General features: G+C 44.2%; 1 protein-coding gene across 4 annotated transcripts; it reads right to left on the bottom strand.

The window, feature by feature from the left end:
• Positions 1-443: 443 nt before the first annotated feature.
• On the bottom strand, positions 444-12,486 carry TMEM218 (transmembrane protein 218). 4 transcript variants are annotated; one of them, XM_072156600.1, is made up of 6 exons: positions 12,356-12,439; positions 11,363-11,417; positions 10,943-10,993; positions 7,682-7,792; positions 3,095-3,197; positions 444-718 (listed from the first exon to the last, which is right to left on the bottom strand). In XM_072156600.1, exons 4-6 carry the CDS (start codon positions 7,789-7,791, stop codon positions 584-586), a joined length of 348 nt encoding a protein of 115 aa, XP_072012701.1. In that variant the 5' UTR covers position 7,792; positions 10,943-10,993; positions 11,363-11,417; positions 12,356-12,439; the 3' UTR covers positions 444-583. The 4 variants fall into 4 exon arrangements, with proteins under 4 accessions (XP_072012701.1, XP_072012700.1, XP_072012702.1 ...); XM_072156599.1 differs by lacking the exon at positions 11,363-11,417 and having other exon boundaries at positions 12,356-12,486; XM_072156601.1 differs by lacking the exons at positions 11,363-11,417; positions 12,356-12,439 and adding an exon at positions 12,225-12,302.
• Between the last annotated feature and the right edge of the window lie 187 nt (positions 12,487-12,673).

The following is a 12,673-nucleotide window of genomic DNA, read 5'->3' as shown; positions in this document are numbered from 1 at the left end:
ATGAAAAATCTCTGGGTTCAGTGAACACTGTCGGCCTTTAATTCTCTGAAGTTTTCTGTGGAGGAAGAATTGAACATTGTTTTCTGAATCTAGAGTGACACCTAGAAACTCTGATGTTAAACTTGATGTTTGAGAATTTATAATTATAATTTATAATTATGGTGGAGTCAACAGAAATGGTTGAGCCCATCTGCGGAACATTACGTGAAGAGCATTGGAAGTCTATCTACAGAAACAAAATGTTGACCAACTTTAACTACATACAGATGTAAAGATGTAACAATCCATGTAAGATATTACCTACATGACCCTCTGTTTCCCCTAGACCTAAACAGAGTATATCCTTAGGGTTGAGTCATGGACTGCTTAAGACTCGTTCATAGTCCTCATGTCTATTTCAATGATGGATTGCATCGTCATTGCTGCAAGAAAACATTTGAATCTCCTGATAAAAAAAATAATTTATTTCTTACAAACATGATTTACAAAACATCAAATACCTTATATAAAATTCTGCTTCTTATATTATGCAAGTATAAAAAAAATGAACATCGCAATCACACAAGAAACTCTACCCATGGTGTTACCGAACCCGCAGAGGTTTAGCATAGACCGGCTCCAGAACATAATAGACAAGAGCCAGAAAGAGGCTTCCGAGGAAGATGAGGCTAATCACTGATAGGAGGACGTAGCGGCCAATGAAGAACGTGTCTACAATCTACAAGACAAAGAACATCTGAATGTCAGTGCTCCCCCAAAATGACTGCAGCTGTATATAAGTAGAAACTGCATGACAATGGCAGATATGCATACATATATGTATAGAGGCCACAATGTTCAGAAATTGGTCACTATACTACATGAACCAATATTCAACACTAATACATCTAGTAGAAGCAACAGAAGTATCCACCCACTGCTCTGTCTCGTGCTGATATCTGTACACACCTCACTACTACAGGTCACTTCATCCACCATTCCATCATCCTTACCAAATATTATAGACACATTCTCCAGCCATAGCAGGATGATGAAAGGACATCAATAGGAGCCTAATAAAAGTTATTTTTAAGCTGGCGGGCATGAAACAAGTGTGAACACATAAGAGTTGATCTCTTGTGCTATCCTTAGCTGTGAACTGGCTCTAGGGACCAGGCCAACAAGCTGCTGTAACACGAAAGGTCATTCCGAGGAGTCCATTTTAAGTCTGACCTTGGCTCCAGCACAGAACAAGTCTCTTGTGGATGACATGTTTGTCTGGGCAATGCGTTTCGCTTTTTAATTAGCCAATTAGTAGACCTTCAGTGCTCATAGCCTTAGTCATGTATTATTGATAGAGCCCTAGTGCTGCGAGGTGGAAATACAAGAGGGGAGGGGGACACTAGCACAAATCTTTATAATTAGTTCATAGACAAGTGTGGCCATTGGGAGATAAATAAGATATAAGCCTTCATCCCTGATCCAGTGACCTGTAGTCTCAGGCTGCATGGGCTGTATCCCATGTTTACTAGGAAGTCTATGGCTAGCATCAAATCACATAACTAGCAAATCCACACAGCAGATTTTGGCCATACAAGAGACAAATAACACACACACACACACAGACACACACAGACACAGACACACACAGACACAGACACACACACACACACACAGATCAAAATTAGAGATCAACACACATTTTCCAAAATTTCAAGGTTATTGGGTGTGAATATATCCTAACATCGTACACTGTCTACATATCTGGCTTGGGAGGGGTGCTGTAAAAAACAATAAAACAAATCCTTACCTACTTCGGCACTCCCAGCGTCCCCGCCACCGACCGTCAGTACTGTCCCTGTTTGTTTAGAGAGACAGACGCTTCCGTCCGGCTACTTCTGCTTGCCCCAATACAGAATTGAATCAAATCTGTATCAGGCGCGTGTTAGTGGACAGAAGTGCCTGCCCTTGTAAACTGATTGGATAACATATCTTGATTATATGACAGCTTTTATCCTTAGGATAAGTGAACTAGGTTACTGACCCGCTTCCATTCAATTGAACTGTATGAAATGTATGGCTCCAACACAGAGAATGGAGAAGGACTAGCCATCAATCTATAACCCAGAAAAGCCATTCATGTAGACACTTCACCTTGCACGATCCCATTTTGTTAGCAGCAAAGCCATTGTTAAAGGAAACCTACCACTTTCCAATAGTACTTCTAAGCAGCTAATACCGTGTACCAGCTCAGAGTGAGCTGGTGCCGGAGCATATCTTCGTTATGTTCATAAACCGCTGTAATGCTTTTAAACACTTTAGTAATCTTTATATTCGAAGCAGCTTCGGCGCACGGTGGTACGCGCTCAGCACACCATGTGCGCAGACGTGCACGCGTGACCTCACCGGCTCTACGTCACTTCCTTTTCAGGTGAACGCAAGGTCGCGCACATGGTGCGCCGAGTGTGTACCACCGTGCGCCGAAGCTTCTTCCAATATAAAGAATACTAAAGTGTTTAAAAGCATTACAACGGTTTATGAACATAACGAAGATATGCTACGGCACCAGCTCACTGAGAGTATTTGCTGCTTAGAAGTACTATTGGAAAGTGGTAGGTTTCCTTTAAATGCTACACTATTTGCTGGGCACTGACAAGAAACACTGTGCAGTAATGTAGAAGAACATGTGTATGACAGGAACTAAAGAGCACCACTACACTGATCTGATCCCATCTGCTTGGAAGCTTCCATTTTTCTATATTGAAGAACCCAATGAATACAAGGGATTAAATCTGCAATCTCTTATTATGACAAGAAAAAATATGGTATGCCATGTCATTCTTCTTTTAAGACTATAATGAATCTGCGGTACAAATGTGAACAATGGTAAATGCTCACTAAGAAAAAGTTAGTAATACAACTTATCAGACAAAGGGGCTTCTTTCTCCACTTACTTTGACTCTTATCAGTCTCACTCAGGAACGTCTGGTGCTAGCAAGACAGAAACTCGCTAATGTTTCAGAATACATAGGTGGTCTATGGAGAAATCTCGGTCCAGACATAGACATACATAAGATTATATGAAGATTACGGTAGTCCTGTAAAAATATTATACCTGAACTTCCTTTTCTGGAGAGGGAGTTTCACTTGCTCGTGGAAAAAATACCAGAATTAGAGTGACGATCAGCGCCAGGAGAAACAAAGCAATACTCGATAACCTAATAGAGAAAAACCACCATCAGCCAATAGCAACTGAAGGAATACTAAACAACCCTTCTGCTTCCAACCCCTTCAAGGGATTCAGCTTTCAGGAATTCCTTACAGCAAAGCTGTCAATGTAAGTCTAGGATTTTTCAACTGAATCAATTTGTTGTGCCTAGACTAAATGTCAAAAGAAATGAAAGATCTTCTTTATTGAGTGACCTACAAAATGCAATTTTTACTTAAAGAATACATTTCACTACCTCACACATGTGGAGATTATGATACCATCCTGTATGGGCTACACAGATTCAGGGGCACTTAGAATTTTCTTTTTAGCCGCCACGGTTGTGGAGATATCAGTTCTAGTATCTGACCATTATAACCTGTGTTCTGTCAGAGAGGAGGAGCTGGAGGTGTCTGTTATGCTAATCTAACTAGTCCAATTAGCAGTAGCAGCAATGATCAGTAGTGAGCTGTGATTTCTCTATGTGCATCTAGAGGCTGTGTTCACGCACATTCCACTAATATTCTGTTGACATTGTGTTTACACCACATTTAAACTGCAATGTAAACGAATGCAAACGATGTGAAAGCAAATGCATTGTTACTGCATGTGCAATGTTAATGCAAATATAACATAATGTAAAGGTGATGTGAGCACAGAGGCGATATAAATGGAAAGATATTGTTACCGTGAAAGTGATGTAAACACAAATGTGACATGAAAGTATTTACATGCATTTATGTGGCGTTTGTGCTTACATCACATTTGCCTTTATATTGCGTTTGCAGATATGTGGCATTTGAGTTAACATGGTGTATGTGTGCCATTACTGTTGTGCTTGGTTGAGCTGGCATTTGTGTCTTTACGTGGCATTTGGGTCGCATTTGCATGTATGTGGCATTTGAGTTTACTTCGTGTTACACATACACAGCTTTTGTATTTATGTGCCATTGCATTTACATGATATCTAAGCTGCATATACAATGACACAGCATTTATAATTACGTGGCGTTTGCATCACATTTACATATATGTGGCGCTGGTGTTGCACTTACGTGCCGTTTGCATTGCATTTGCGTTTATGTAGTATTTGCATCCTGTTTATGTTGCATTACATGGCGCTTGTGTGGCATTTTCTTTTTTTTTTCAGCAAAACCACTCAGCTCAGGAATTAACCAACCTGCATCAGTGTAGCTACAGCATTCTCAAGGTATGTTTGCTTCAAAATGCATCAAATCAAATGGTAGGTTTCCTTTAAATTTGCCTTGTGTCATTATAGGACGTTATACATTTCGCTTTACATTTCCAGGTTATTTTGAGATTATTTTCTCATCACATATTGTAAAAAAATTTAATGATATATTTTGTGTTTAGTTATGAAAAAATGGAAATTTGGCAAAAATTTCTAAAGATTATTCATTTTCAAAGTTCTAGTCACAGGACACAAGTAACTTTATAACTAACATTGGTTTATATCGGCATTATATCAGGTTTTTATGCATCTTCTCTCTTTTTTAGGCTGTTGAAGGTTCAGAATTTCAGAGTGCATTTAGAGGCACCTGCTCAGCTTTAAGTGAGGCCTAAATAGCAGTAAAACCATGTAAATTCTGCTATTTTAGAAACTACACTCCTCAATGTGTGAAAACTCAACTTTAAGAAGTGTGTTAACCCTTTAGGTATTTCAAAGGGGGTTAAAATTAAACCATCACAAAGTATTAAATGACAAAAAAAAACCACATACTTTGATACCCATTTCCGGAGTATGAAGATGCCCCATTGATGTTGGTGACTGCTGTATGGGCACACGGCTAGGCGTAGAAGGGAAGGAGCGCCATTCAAAGCAGATCTGCATTGTAACATCTTACAAGCTGTAAAATGTTTATTTTTTTGTCATTTGGACATATGGGAGATTATTTTTTGTGTGGATGAGATCCACTTTTTAAGAACATCATCGGTTCAGATTTTATTAACTCTTTCTTGGTGGTGGTTAAGAAAATCATTAATTCTTGTTTGTGGTTTTAAGAATTTTTTTCCAGGACGCTCACCGTAGCATAAAAATAATGTGTTATCTTTATTCTATGGGTCATCACCATTACGGCGATTCCCCATTCGGCAGTCCCCGGATTACATACAAGATAGGTTTGTTGAATTTGTATGCAAGTCAAAACTGTATATTTTATAATTGTAGAGCCAGACAAATTTTTTTTTGCCCCACTGACTATTGGAGTGTCAGCTGATCATTGCACTCTGGGACTATAGTAAAGCATCCAGAGAGCATCACCAGAGGTCACAGTTGGGCAGAGGGGTCTGTCTGTAACTAATTTTTTTTATGTTTTATTTGATTATTACATGGGGTGGGGACTTCAGGTGACTTTATTCTTTTGTAATAATTTTTTTAATTGCACGTTTTTTTTATTTACTTTTTTTTTTTACTGTTTTATTTTGTCCATGGGTGGTACATGAACAAGTGATCATTTGATCACTTGTTCATTGTAATATACTGCAGTTCTAATGTATACCTATGTAATTCTGCAGATGCTGACAGCTGCACTGTTAGATTGTGCAGAGTGCTGCAGAGTACAGCTGGCAGCCTTGGGGGTCCTTCATCGGAGGCGCAGTCACAATGACCACGGCGTCTACAGTGTTAAACATGATTACACTGTTACTGCAGGATTCCACCTATCGCAAACTGCCCCATCCCACAATGATCGCAAAGACTCTGCTTCTGAGCCCGAGCGATCAACATGACACAACTCTATATCAAGGTGCGGGAACTACCCGTCAGGGTGCGGGAAAGGGGTTAATATTGCACTTGCGTCACAATTACATTGAGATTGCATCACGTTTGCGTTTACACAGCATTTACAAAGCGAGTGCATTTACACAGCGTTCACGTTGCATGTGTGTTTACAATATGCTCCATATCCATTGCATCTTCAGTAATCTGGCGCACCTTGCACGAGCCTAAAGTGCATGAACTAATTGCACCTGTTTTTTCTCTGGTGCACTCAGTTTAATGTGCGTGCGCCACAATTATGTAGGACTTGCCATCATAAATGTGGGGCACTGTCCAAATGTGCACAGGAACTCCCTTTAGGTGCACGGAAGACACAGTACACACTTCCTAAATACATGTATACATTTATGTGCAAACTGCACCTGCAGAGTTTCAATAATAATTCAGGGTCCATGTAGGAACACAGCCTGTAGATGAGCAAAGAGAGATCACATACTGTCTGCCACTGATTGGACAGTATGAGAGAAGATTAGCATAGCACACGCCTCCAGCCCCAGCTCCTCCCCTCTGACAGAGCACATATGGTACCGCTACCAGTTTGGCCGGTGCCACACGCACCACTTTGTCTGCGTTTGAAAACACAAACACAGACAAAGACGCGCCTACCGGGGCGTGCCGCGGCCCGATCTCATCAGTGTTTCTATGGAAACGCCTGCAATCGGGAACAAGCCACCGGTGTTTTGCATTAAATTAACGCAAAACACCAGCGGCTCGTTCCCGATCACAGGTGTTTCCATAAAAACACTGATGCGATCAGGCCGCGGCCCGCCCCGGTAGGCGTGGGTTTGTCTGCGTTCGCGTTTTCAAACGCAGACAAAGCGGTGAGTGTGGCACCAGCCTTTACTAGAAAGGAAACATTTCTTTGCCAAATATAATTTGTATTAAAATCTTCCATATTCTTGGTGCAATTATAAATGTTGTCCCAACAAAGAAGTTGGTTGAAGATTTGGTTTTTGTGGAAAAACTATTTAGCATTATTTGATCCATGTTTTGGAGGCTGGTGACCAGCAAATAACATTTAAAGGGAACCTGTCACCAGGGACCTAATTTTTCACTAAAGACAGATTGTAAAAGCCCATCACACCTGCAGTGCAAATCTGCCTTTCACAGGGGCTGGACTTTGGTTTGCATGCATCTCAAAAAACAACATGTGACCTGTTTGAGCTGCAGGCTGTCTCCATGTTTGTGCTCCTGTACAGCTTGTCCCTCCCCCACTGATGTCAGGCTGACCAGGCTGTGACCTCTGAGAAGCAGGAGGTGGAGCTAGACAGGAGCACAAAGGTGGGGGCCAAGCTCTGAGGAGTGGGTAACACAGACAAGCCACATGTTGTTTTTTGAAATGCATCCAAACCAAAGTCCAGCCCCTGTGACTACCCCAGGATTTTGTCAGGGAGCAAGGTAAGTTATAACACACAATTATATAGTAATGCAAATGCTTAAAAAAGGCAGAAAGGCAAATGTGCACTGCTGGTGTGAAGGGCTTCTGCAACCTGTCTTTAGTGAAAATGAAGTCCCAGGTGACAGGTTCCCTTTAATGTTCTTTTTAAAGGGAACCTGTCAGCATAAATTGACTTAATAAACCACTAGCGGTATGTTGTCTAGCAGCTTTAAACCTTGCAAAGCCATGAAAGTTCATTTCATGGCCCGGTGTGTGATGGCACCATCCAGAAAATCCACAGTTTTACAGTGGATCTCACCGTGCTGCTCCAGATGCTCGAGACAGAAGGATGCAACTTAGCAGAGTTACCACCCAAATGACAGCTATCACGAAGACTCCAGTACCCACGCCAAGGACAGTGGAGGCCATTCTAGGGGAGAAATCACAAAGGTATAAATTAAAGGAGTTAGGCACATATAAGAAAGTTTACCAGGGTAAGTACAATCCCAAATTGGTGTCACACATAATGTACTTACCCTTGAGCAGGGACCAGATGCTGCTGCGGGCTGCTAATTATGCGTGCCCCCACAGCTCCCTCTCCCATGTTGGAGAGGGATGAAACGTCACACAGAAGGCATAAATAATTAGCAGTCTGGAGCACCGGACATTTCAGTATATAGCCAGTGCCTGCCCCCACCCCCAGTATATAGCCGGTGCCTGCCTCCCCTCAGTATAGAGCCGGTGCCTGTCCCCCGTTTATAGCCAGTGCCTGCCCTCCTAGTATATAGCCAGTGTCTGCCCCCCCCCCAGTATATAGCCAGTGTCTGCCCCCCAGTATATAGCCAGTGTCTGCCCCCCCCCAGTATATAGCCAGTGCCTGCCCTCCCCAGTATATAGCCAGTGCCTGCTCCCCAGGTATATAGCCAGTGCCTGCCCCCCGTTTATAGCCAGTGCCTGCCCCCTAGTGTATAGCCAGTGTCTGCCCCCTCCCTCAGTATATAGCCAGTGTCTGTCCCCTCCCTCAGTATATAGCCAGCGTCTGCCCCCCAGTATATAGCCAGTGTCTGCTCCCCAGTATATAGCCAGTCTCTGCTCTTCCCCCAGTAAATAGCCAGTGTCTGCCCCTCCAAGTATATAGTCAGTGTCTGCCCCCCCAGTATATAGCCAGTGCCTGCCCCCCCAGTATATAGCCAGTGCCTGCCCCCCCAGTATATAGCCAGTGCCTGCCCCCCCAGTATATAGCCAGTGCCTGTCCCCCCAGTATATAACCAGTGCCTGCCCCCCCAGTATATAGCCAGTGCCTGCCCCCCCTAGTATAAAGCCAGGGTCTGCCCCCTCCCTCAGTATATAGCCAGTGTCTGCCCCCTCTCTCAGTATATAGCCAGTGTCTGTCCCCTCTCTCAGTATATAGCCAGTGTCTGTCCCCTCCCTCAGTATATAGCCAGTGTCTGGCCCCCAGTATCTGCCCTTCCCCGAGTATATAGCCAGTATCTGCCCTTCCCCCAGTATAAAGCCAGTGTCTGTCCCCCCCAGTATATAGCCAGTGTCTGCCCCCTCCCTCAGTATATAGCCAGTGTCTGCTCCCTCCCTCCCTCCGTATATAGCCAGTGTCTGCCCCCTCTCTCCGTATATAGCCAGTGTCTGCCCCCTCTCTCAGTATATAGCCAGTGTCTGTCCCCTCTCTCAGTATATAGCCAGTGTCTGTCCCCTCCCTCAGTATATAGCCAGTGTCTGCCCTTTCCCCAGTATATAGCCAGAGTCTGCCCTTCCCCCAGTATATAGCCAGTGTCTGCCCCCCAGTATATAGCCAGTGTCTGTCCCCCCCAGTATATAGCCAGTGTCTGTCCCCCCCAGTATATAGCCAGTGTCTGCCCCCCCAGTATATAGCCAGTGTCTGCCCCCCCAGTATATAGCCAGTGTCTGCCCCCCCAGTATATAGCCAGTGTCTGCCCCCCCAGTATATAGCCAGTGCCTGCCGCCCCAGTATATAGCCAGTGCCTGCCCCCCGTATATAGCCGTTGCCTGCCCCCCAGTATATAGCCAGTGCCTGACCCCCCCCCCCCCGGTATATAGCCAGCAGCACCCTTTCCAGCCCAAAAAAATCCAAAAAAAACTCTGTACTCACCTTTCCAAAGCACATGCTGGTCCTGTTCTGTCTTAAGCACCCCATGCCCCCGTGTGGTCCAGTTGCATACACCAGAACATCAGCCAATGGTGTCACACGCGCTATAATGTCGACACTCGACTGACGTCATGGTGTGTGCGACCCATCTGCAAGGACCTGAAGACAGTGCCGGAGCTGAAGACAGAAGAGGACCTGCGGGTGGCGTTGGAAAGGCGAGTGCAGAGTTTTTTCTTTCATTGACTCAAGTGTAAGCCAAGTTAGGGGTTTTCAGCAAATTTTTTGTGCTGAAAATCTCGGCTTATACTCAAGTATATACACTCAACGGCCACTTTATTAGGTACACCTGTCCAACTGCTCGTTAACACTTAATTTCTAATCAGCCTTTCAGCTAAGAACAGGAAACTGAGGCTACAATTTGCACAAGCACATCAAAATTGGACAGTAGAAGATTGGAAAAACGTTGCCTGGTCTGATGAGTCTCGATTTCTGCTGCGACATTTGGATGGTAGGGTCAGAATTTGGCGTCAACAACATGAAAGCATGGATCCATCCTGCCTTGTATCAACGGTTCAGGCTGGTGGTCGTGGTGTCATGGTGTGGGGAATATTTTCTTGGCACTCTTTGGGCCCCTTGGTACCAATTGAGCATCATTGCAACGCCACAGCCTACCTGAGTATTGTTGCTGACCATGTCCATCCCTTTATGACCACAATATACCCAACATCTGATGGCTACTTTCAGCAGGATAATGCGCCATGTCATAAAGCTGGAATCACCTCAGACTGGTTTCTTGAACATGACAATGAGTTCACTGTACTCAAATGGCCTCCACAGTCACCAGATCTCAATCCAATAGAGCATCTTTGGGATGTGGTGGAACGGGAGATTCGCATCATGGATGTGCAGCCGACAAATCTGCGGCAACTGTGTGATGCCATCATGTCAATATGGACCAAAATCTCTGAGGAATGCTTCCAGCACCTTGTTGAATCTATGCCACGAAGAATTGAGGCAGTTCTGAAGGCAAAAGGGGGTCCAACCCGTTACTAGCATGGTGTATCTAATAAAGTGGCCGGTGAGTGTATACTTATGTATCTCAAAAACGTGATCAAAAGGCTGTACACTCCTCAAAATGGTAGCAATGAAAACACGAGTTCATCTCACAAAAAATGACCCATCACACATCTCTGTACATCGAAGTATGAAAAAAGTATTAGCGTCAGAAGATGGCAAAACAACATTTTTTTCATTCACAATTTTTTTAAAATGTATTAAAACACATTAAAAACTGTATAAATTTAGTATCCTCGTCATCGTACTGAACCAAAGAATAAAGCAGTGCACAGTAAAAGTCGCCCACAAGAAAATGGTGCAAGTGTGATTTTATTTCCACCAATTTCACCACATTTGGAATTTTTTCCCACTTCCTAGTACAAAACAAGGAATAATACATACCTTCAGTAAGAAGCACAATTTGTTTTTGCAGAAATAATCCCTCATACGGCTCTGTACACAGAATGATGAAAAGGTTATAGATTTTATTTTATAGATTTTAAAGGTGGGTAGTGATAAGTGAAAGAAAAAAGGCAGTGTTCTTAAGGGGTTAAGAATGTAGTCACACATGGCGCTAGCGTTATGTTTACAAATGCAACAACAGTGACGTGGGGTTTCGGCCGAATTGCTAATCCAGACATCGGATGCACATCACCAGGTGCTGATTACTGATTGTATGCGTTTCCAGAGAAACACATATGTGATTGTGTCCCTGGACGCTAGTGTTGCATTTGTAAACGCAATGCTAGTGTCACGTGTAACCACACACTTAGAGGAAATTAACCAGTATGACAAAGTTTTAAAAAACCTACAAATATTCACCTCCACTGCTCTTCATCCTGAACCTGGTGCTGTCCTCCGGTAGGCTTGAAATCACCTAGGAAAGATAGTTATAAAAAGCAGCACGGAGTGTGGGGGAAAAGATGTCCGGTGCTTTGGGATGCTAATTATGCACAACCCCGCACCTCCCTCTCCTATGCTGGGAGAGGGAGGTGACTTCATGTGAGAGGAAGTCACACCTCCTGTGTGATAGATGTCTGGGAGCTAGTGATGGGAATTTTGTCTCTTCTTAGTGAGCTGGCTCATTAGGCTCCGTTCACTAAGAATTGGCGGCTCTTCTGGTTCCTGAATGGCTCCCTATTAAATAATAGGGAGCCGCGGGCCAATTTCTCACTCCATAACACTTTAAACCCGATTTTATTGGGTTAAAGGGGGCGGGGTGAGCCGTTTAGTGGCAGGGTTTACCGAGCCATTGGCTCATGTCGTTCACGCCATCACTACTGGGAGCATGGGAGAGGGCAGTGCGGGGGTCATGTATAATTAGCAACCCGGGGCGACGGACATCTCGTCCCCACACTCCGTGCTGCTTTTTAAAATAATCAGTCAAGCCTAGCGGAAGACAGGGCTGGGATCAGGATAAAGAGGAGTGGCGCGAGCATCTGTAGTGTTCTGTTTCCTTTGTCACACTAGTTGATTTAGTCCCTTTTAGGGCCTGGTTACACATGGGTTAAGCATTGCAGAGAGGGGAGCCCCCACCTCTCCTCATCAGCTGCACACGTGTATCTGCCCCATATGTTACTATTGTTATATATAATAATGTGTGACTGCAGGACGCTGTCCCGCTATGGCCGCGCTGTTACTATGGGGACAGTGTGTACTAGAAGCTGTAGTAACCTCCATGTACCCGGGGTTAGGTTTTCTATGTATTCCCCGTAAAGAGGTATCACTCGTTATAGTAACACTGGGCCGCAGTGGGCAGCCTAGAAATGCCCCGGCATACACTGCGCGCCCCTCTCCGTGCACTCACACTCTCACCTGCTCGTTGTGTACGGATTACAATTTCTCCCGGTGGGTATGACGTCACGGGAAGGGGAGGGGTCTAGTGGAAAAGGGGGTGTGGTTTTCCACGCTGTCGCTGCTTGTTGCAGGAAGCCTATAGTTAGTAGCTACACTGCCGCACTGCATGTGGAGGAGACAGAGGGGGTACACAGGGCTTATCACAGGGAGTGTGAACAGTGCAGTATGTTACATGGGACTGAATGTCTGAGGGCTTTGGAGGCATGAGGTTATGTTACATGGGACTGAATGTCTGAGGGCTTTGGAGGCATGAGGTTATGTTACATGGGACTGAAT

Source organism: Engystomops pustulosus, chromosome 6, assembly GCF_040894005.1.
Source record: "Engystomops pustulosus chromosome 6, aEngPut4.maternal, whole genome shotgun sequence".
Taxonomy (NCBI): Eukaryota; Metazoa; Chordata; class Amphibia; order Anura; family Leptodactylidae; genus Engystomops; species Engystomops pustulosus.
Note: the sequence above shows the minus strand (reverse complement) of the source record. Positions and strands in the feature narration are given on the sequence as shown.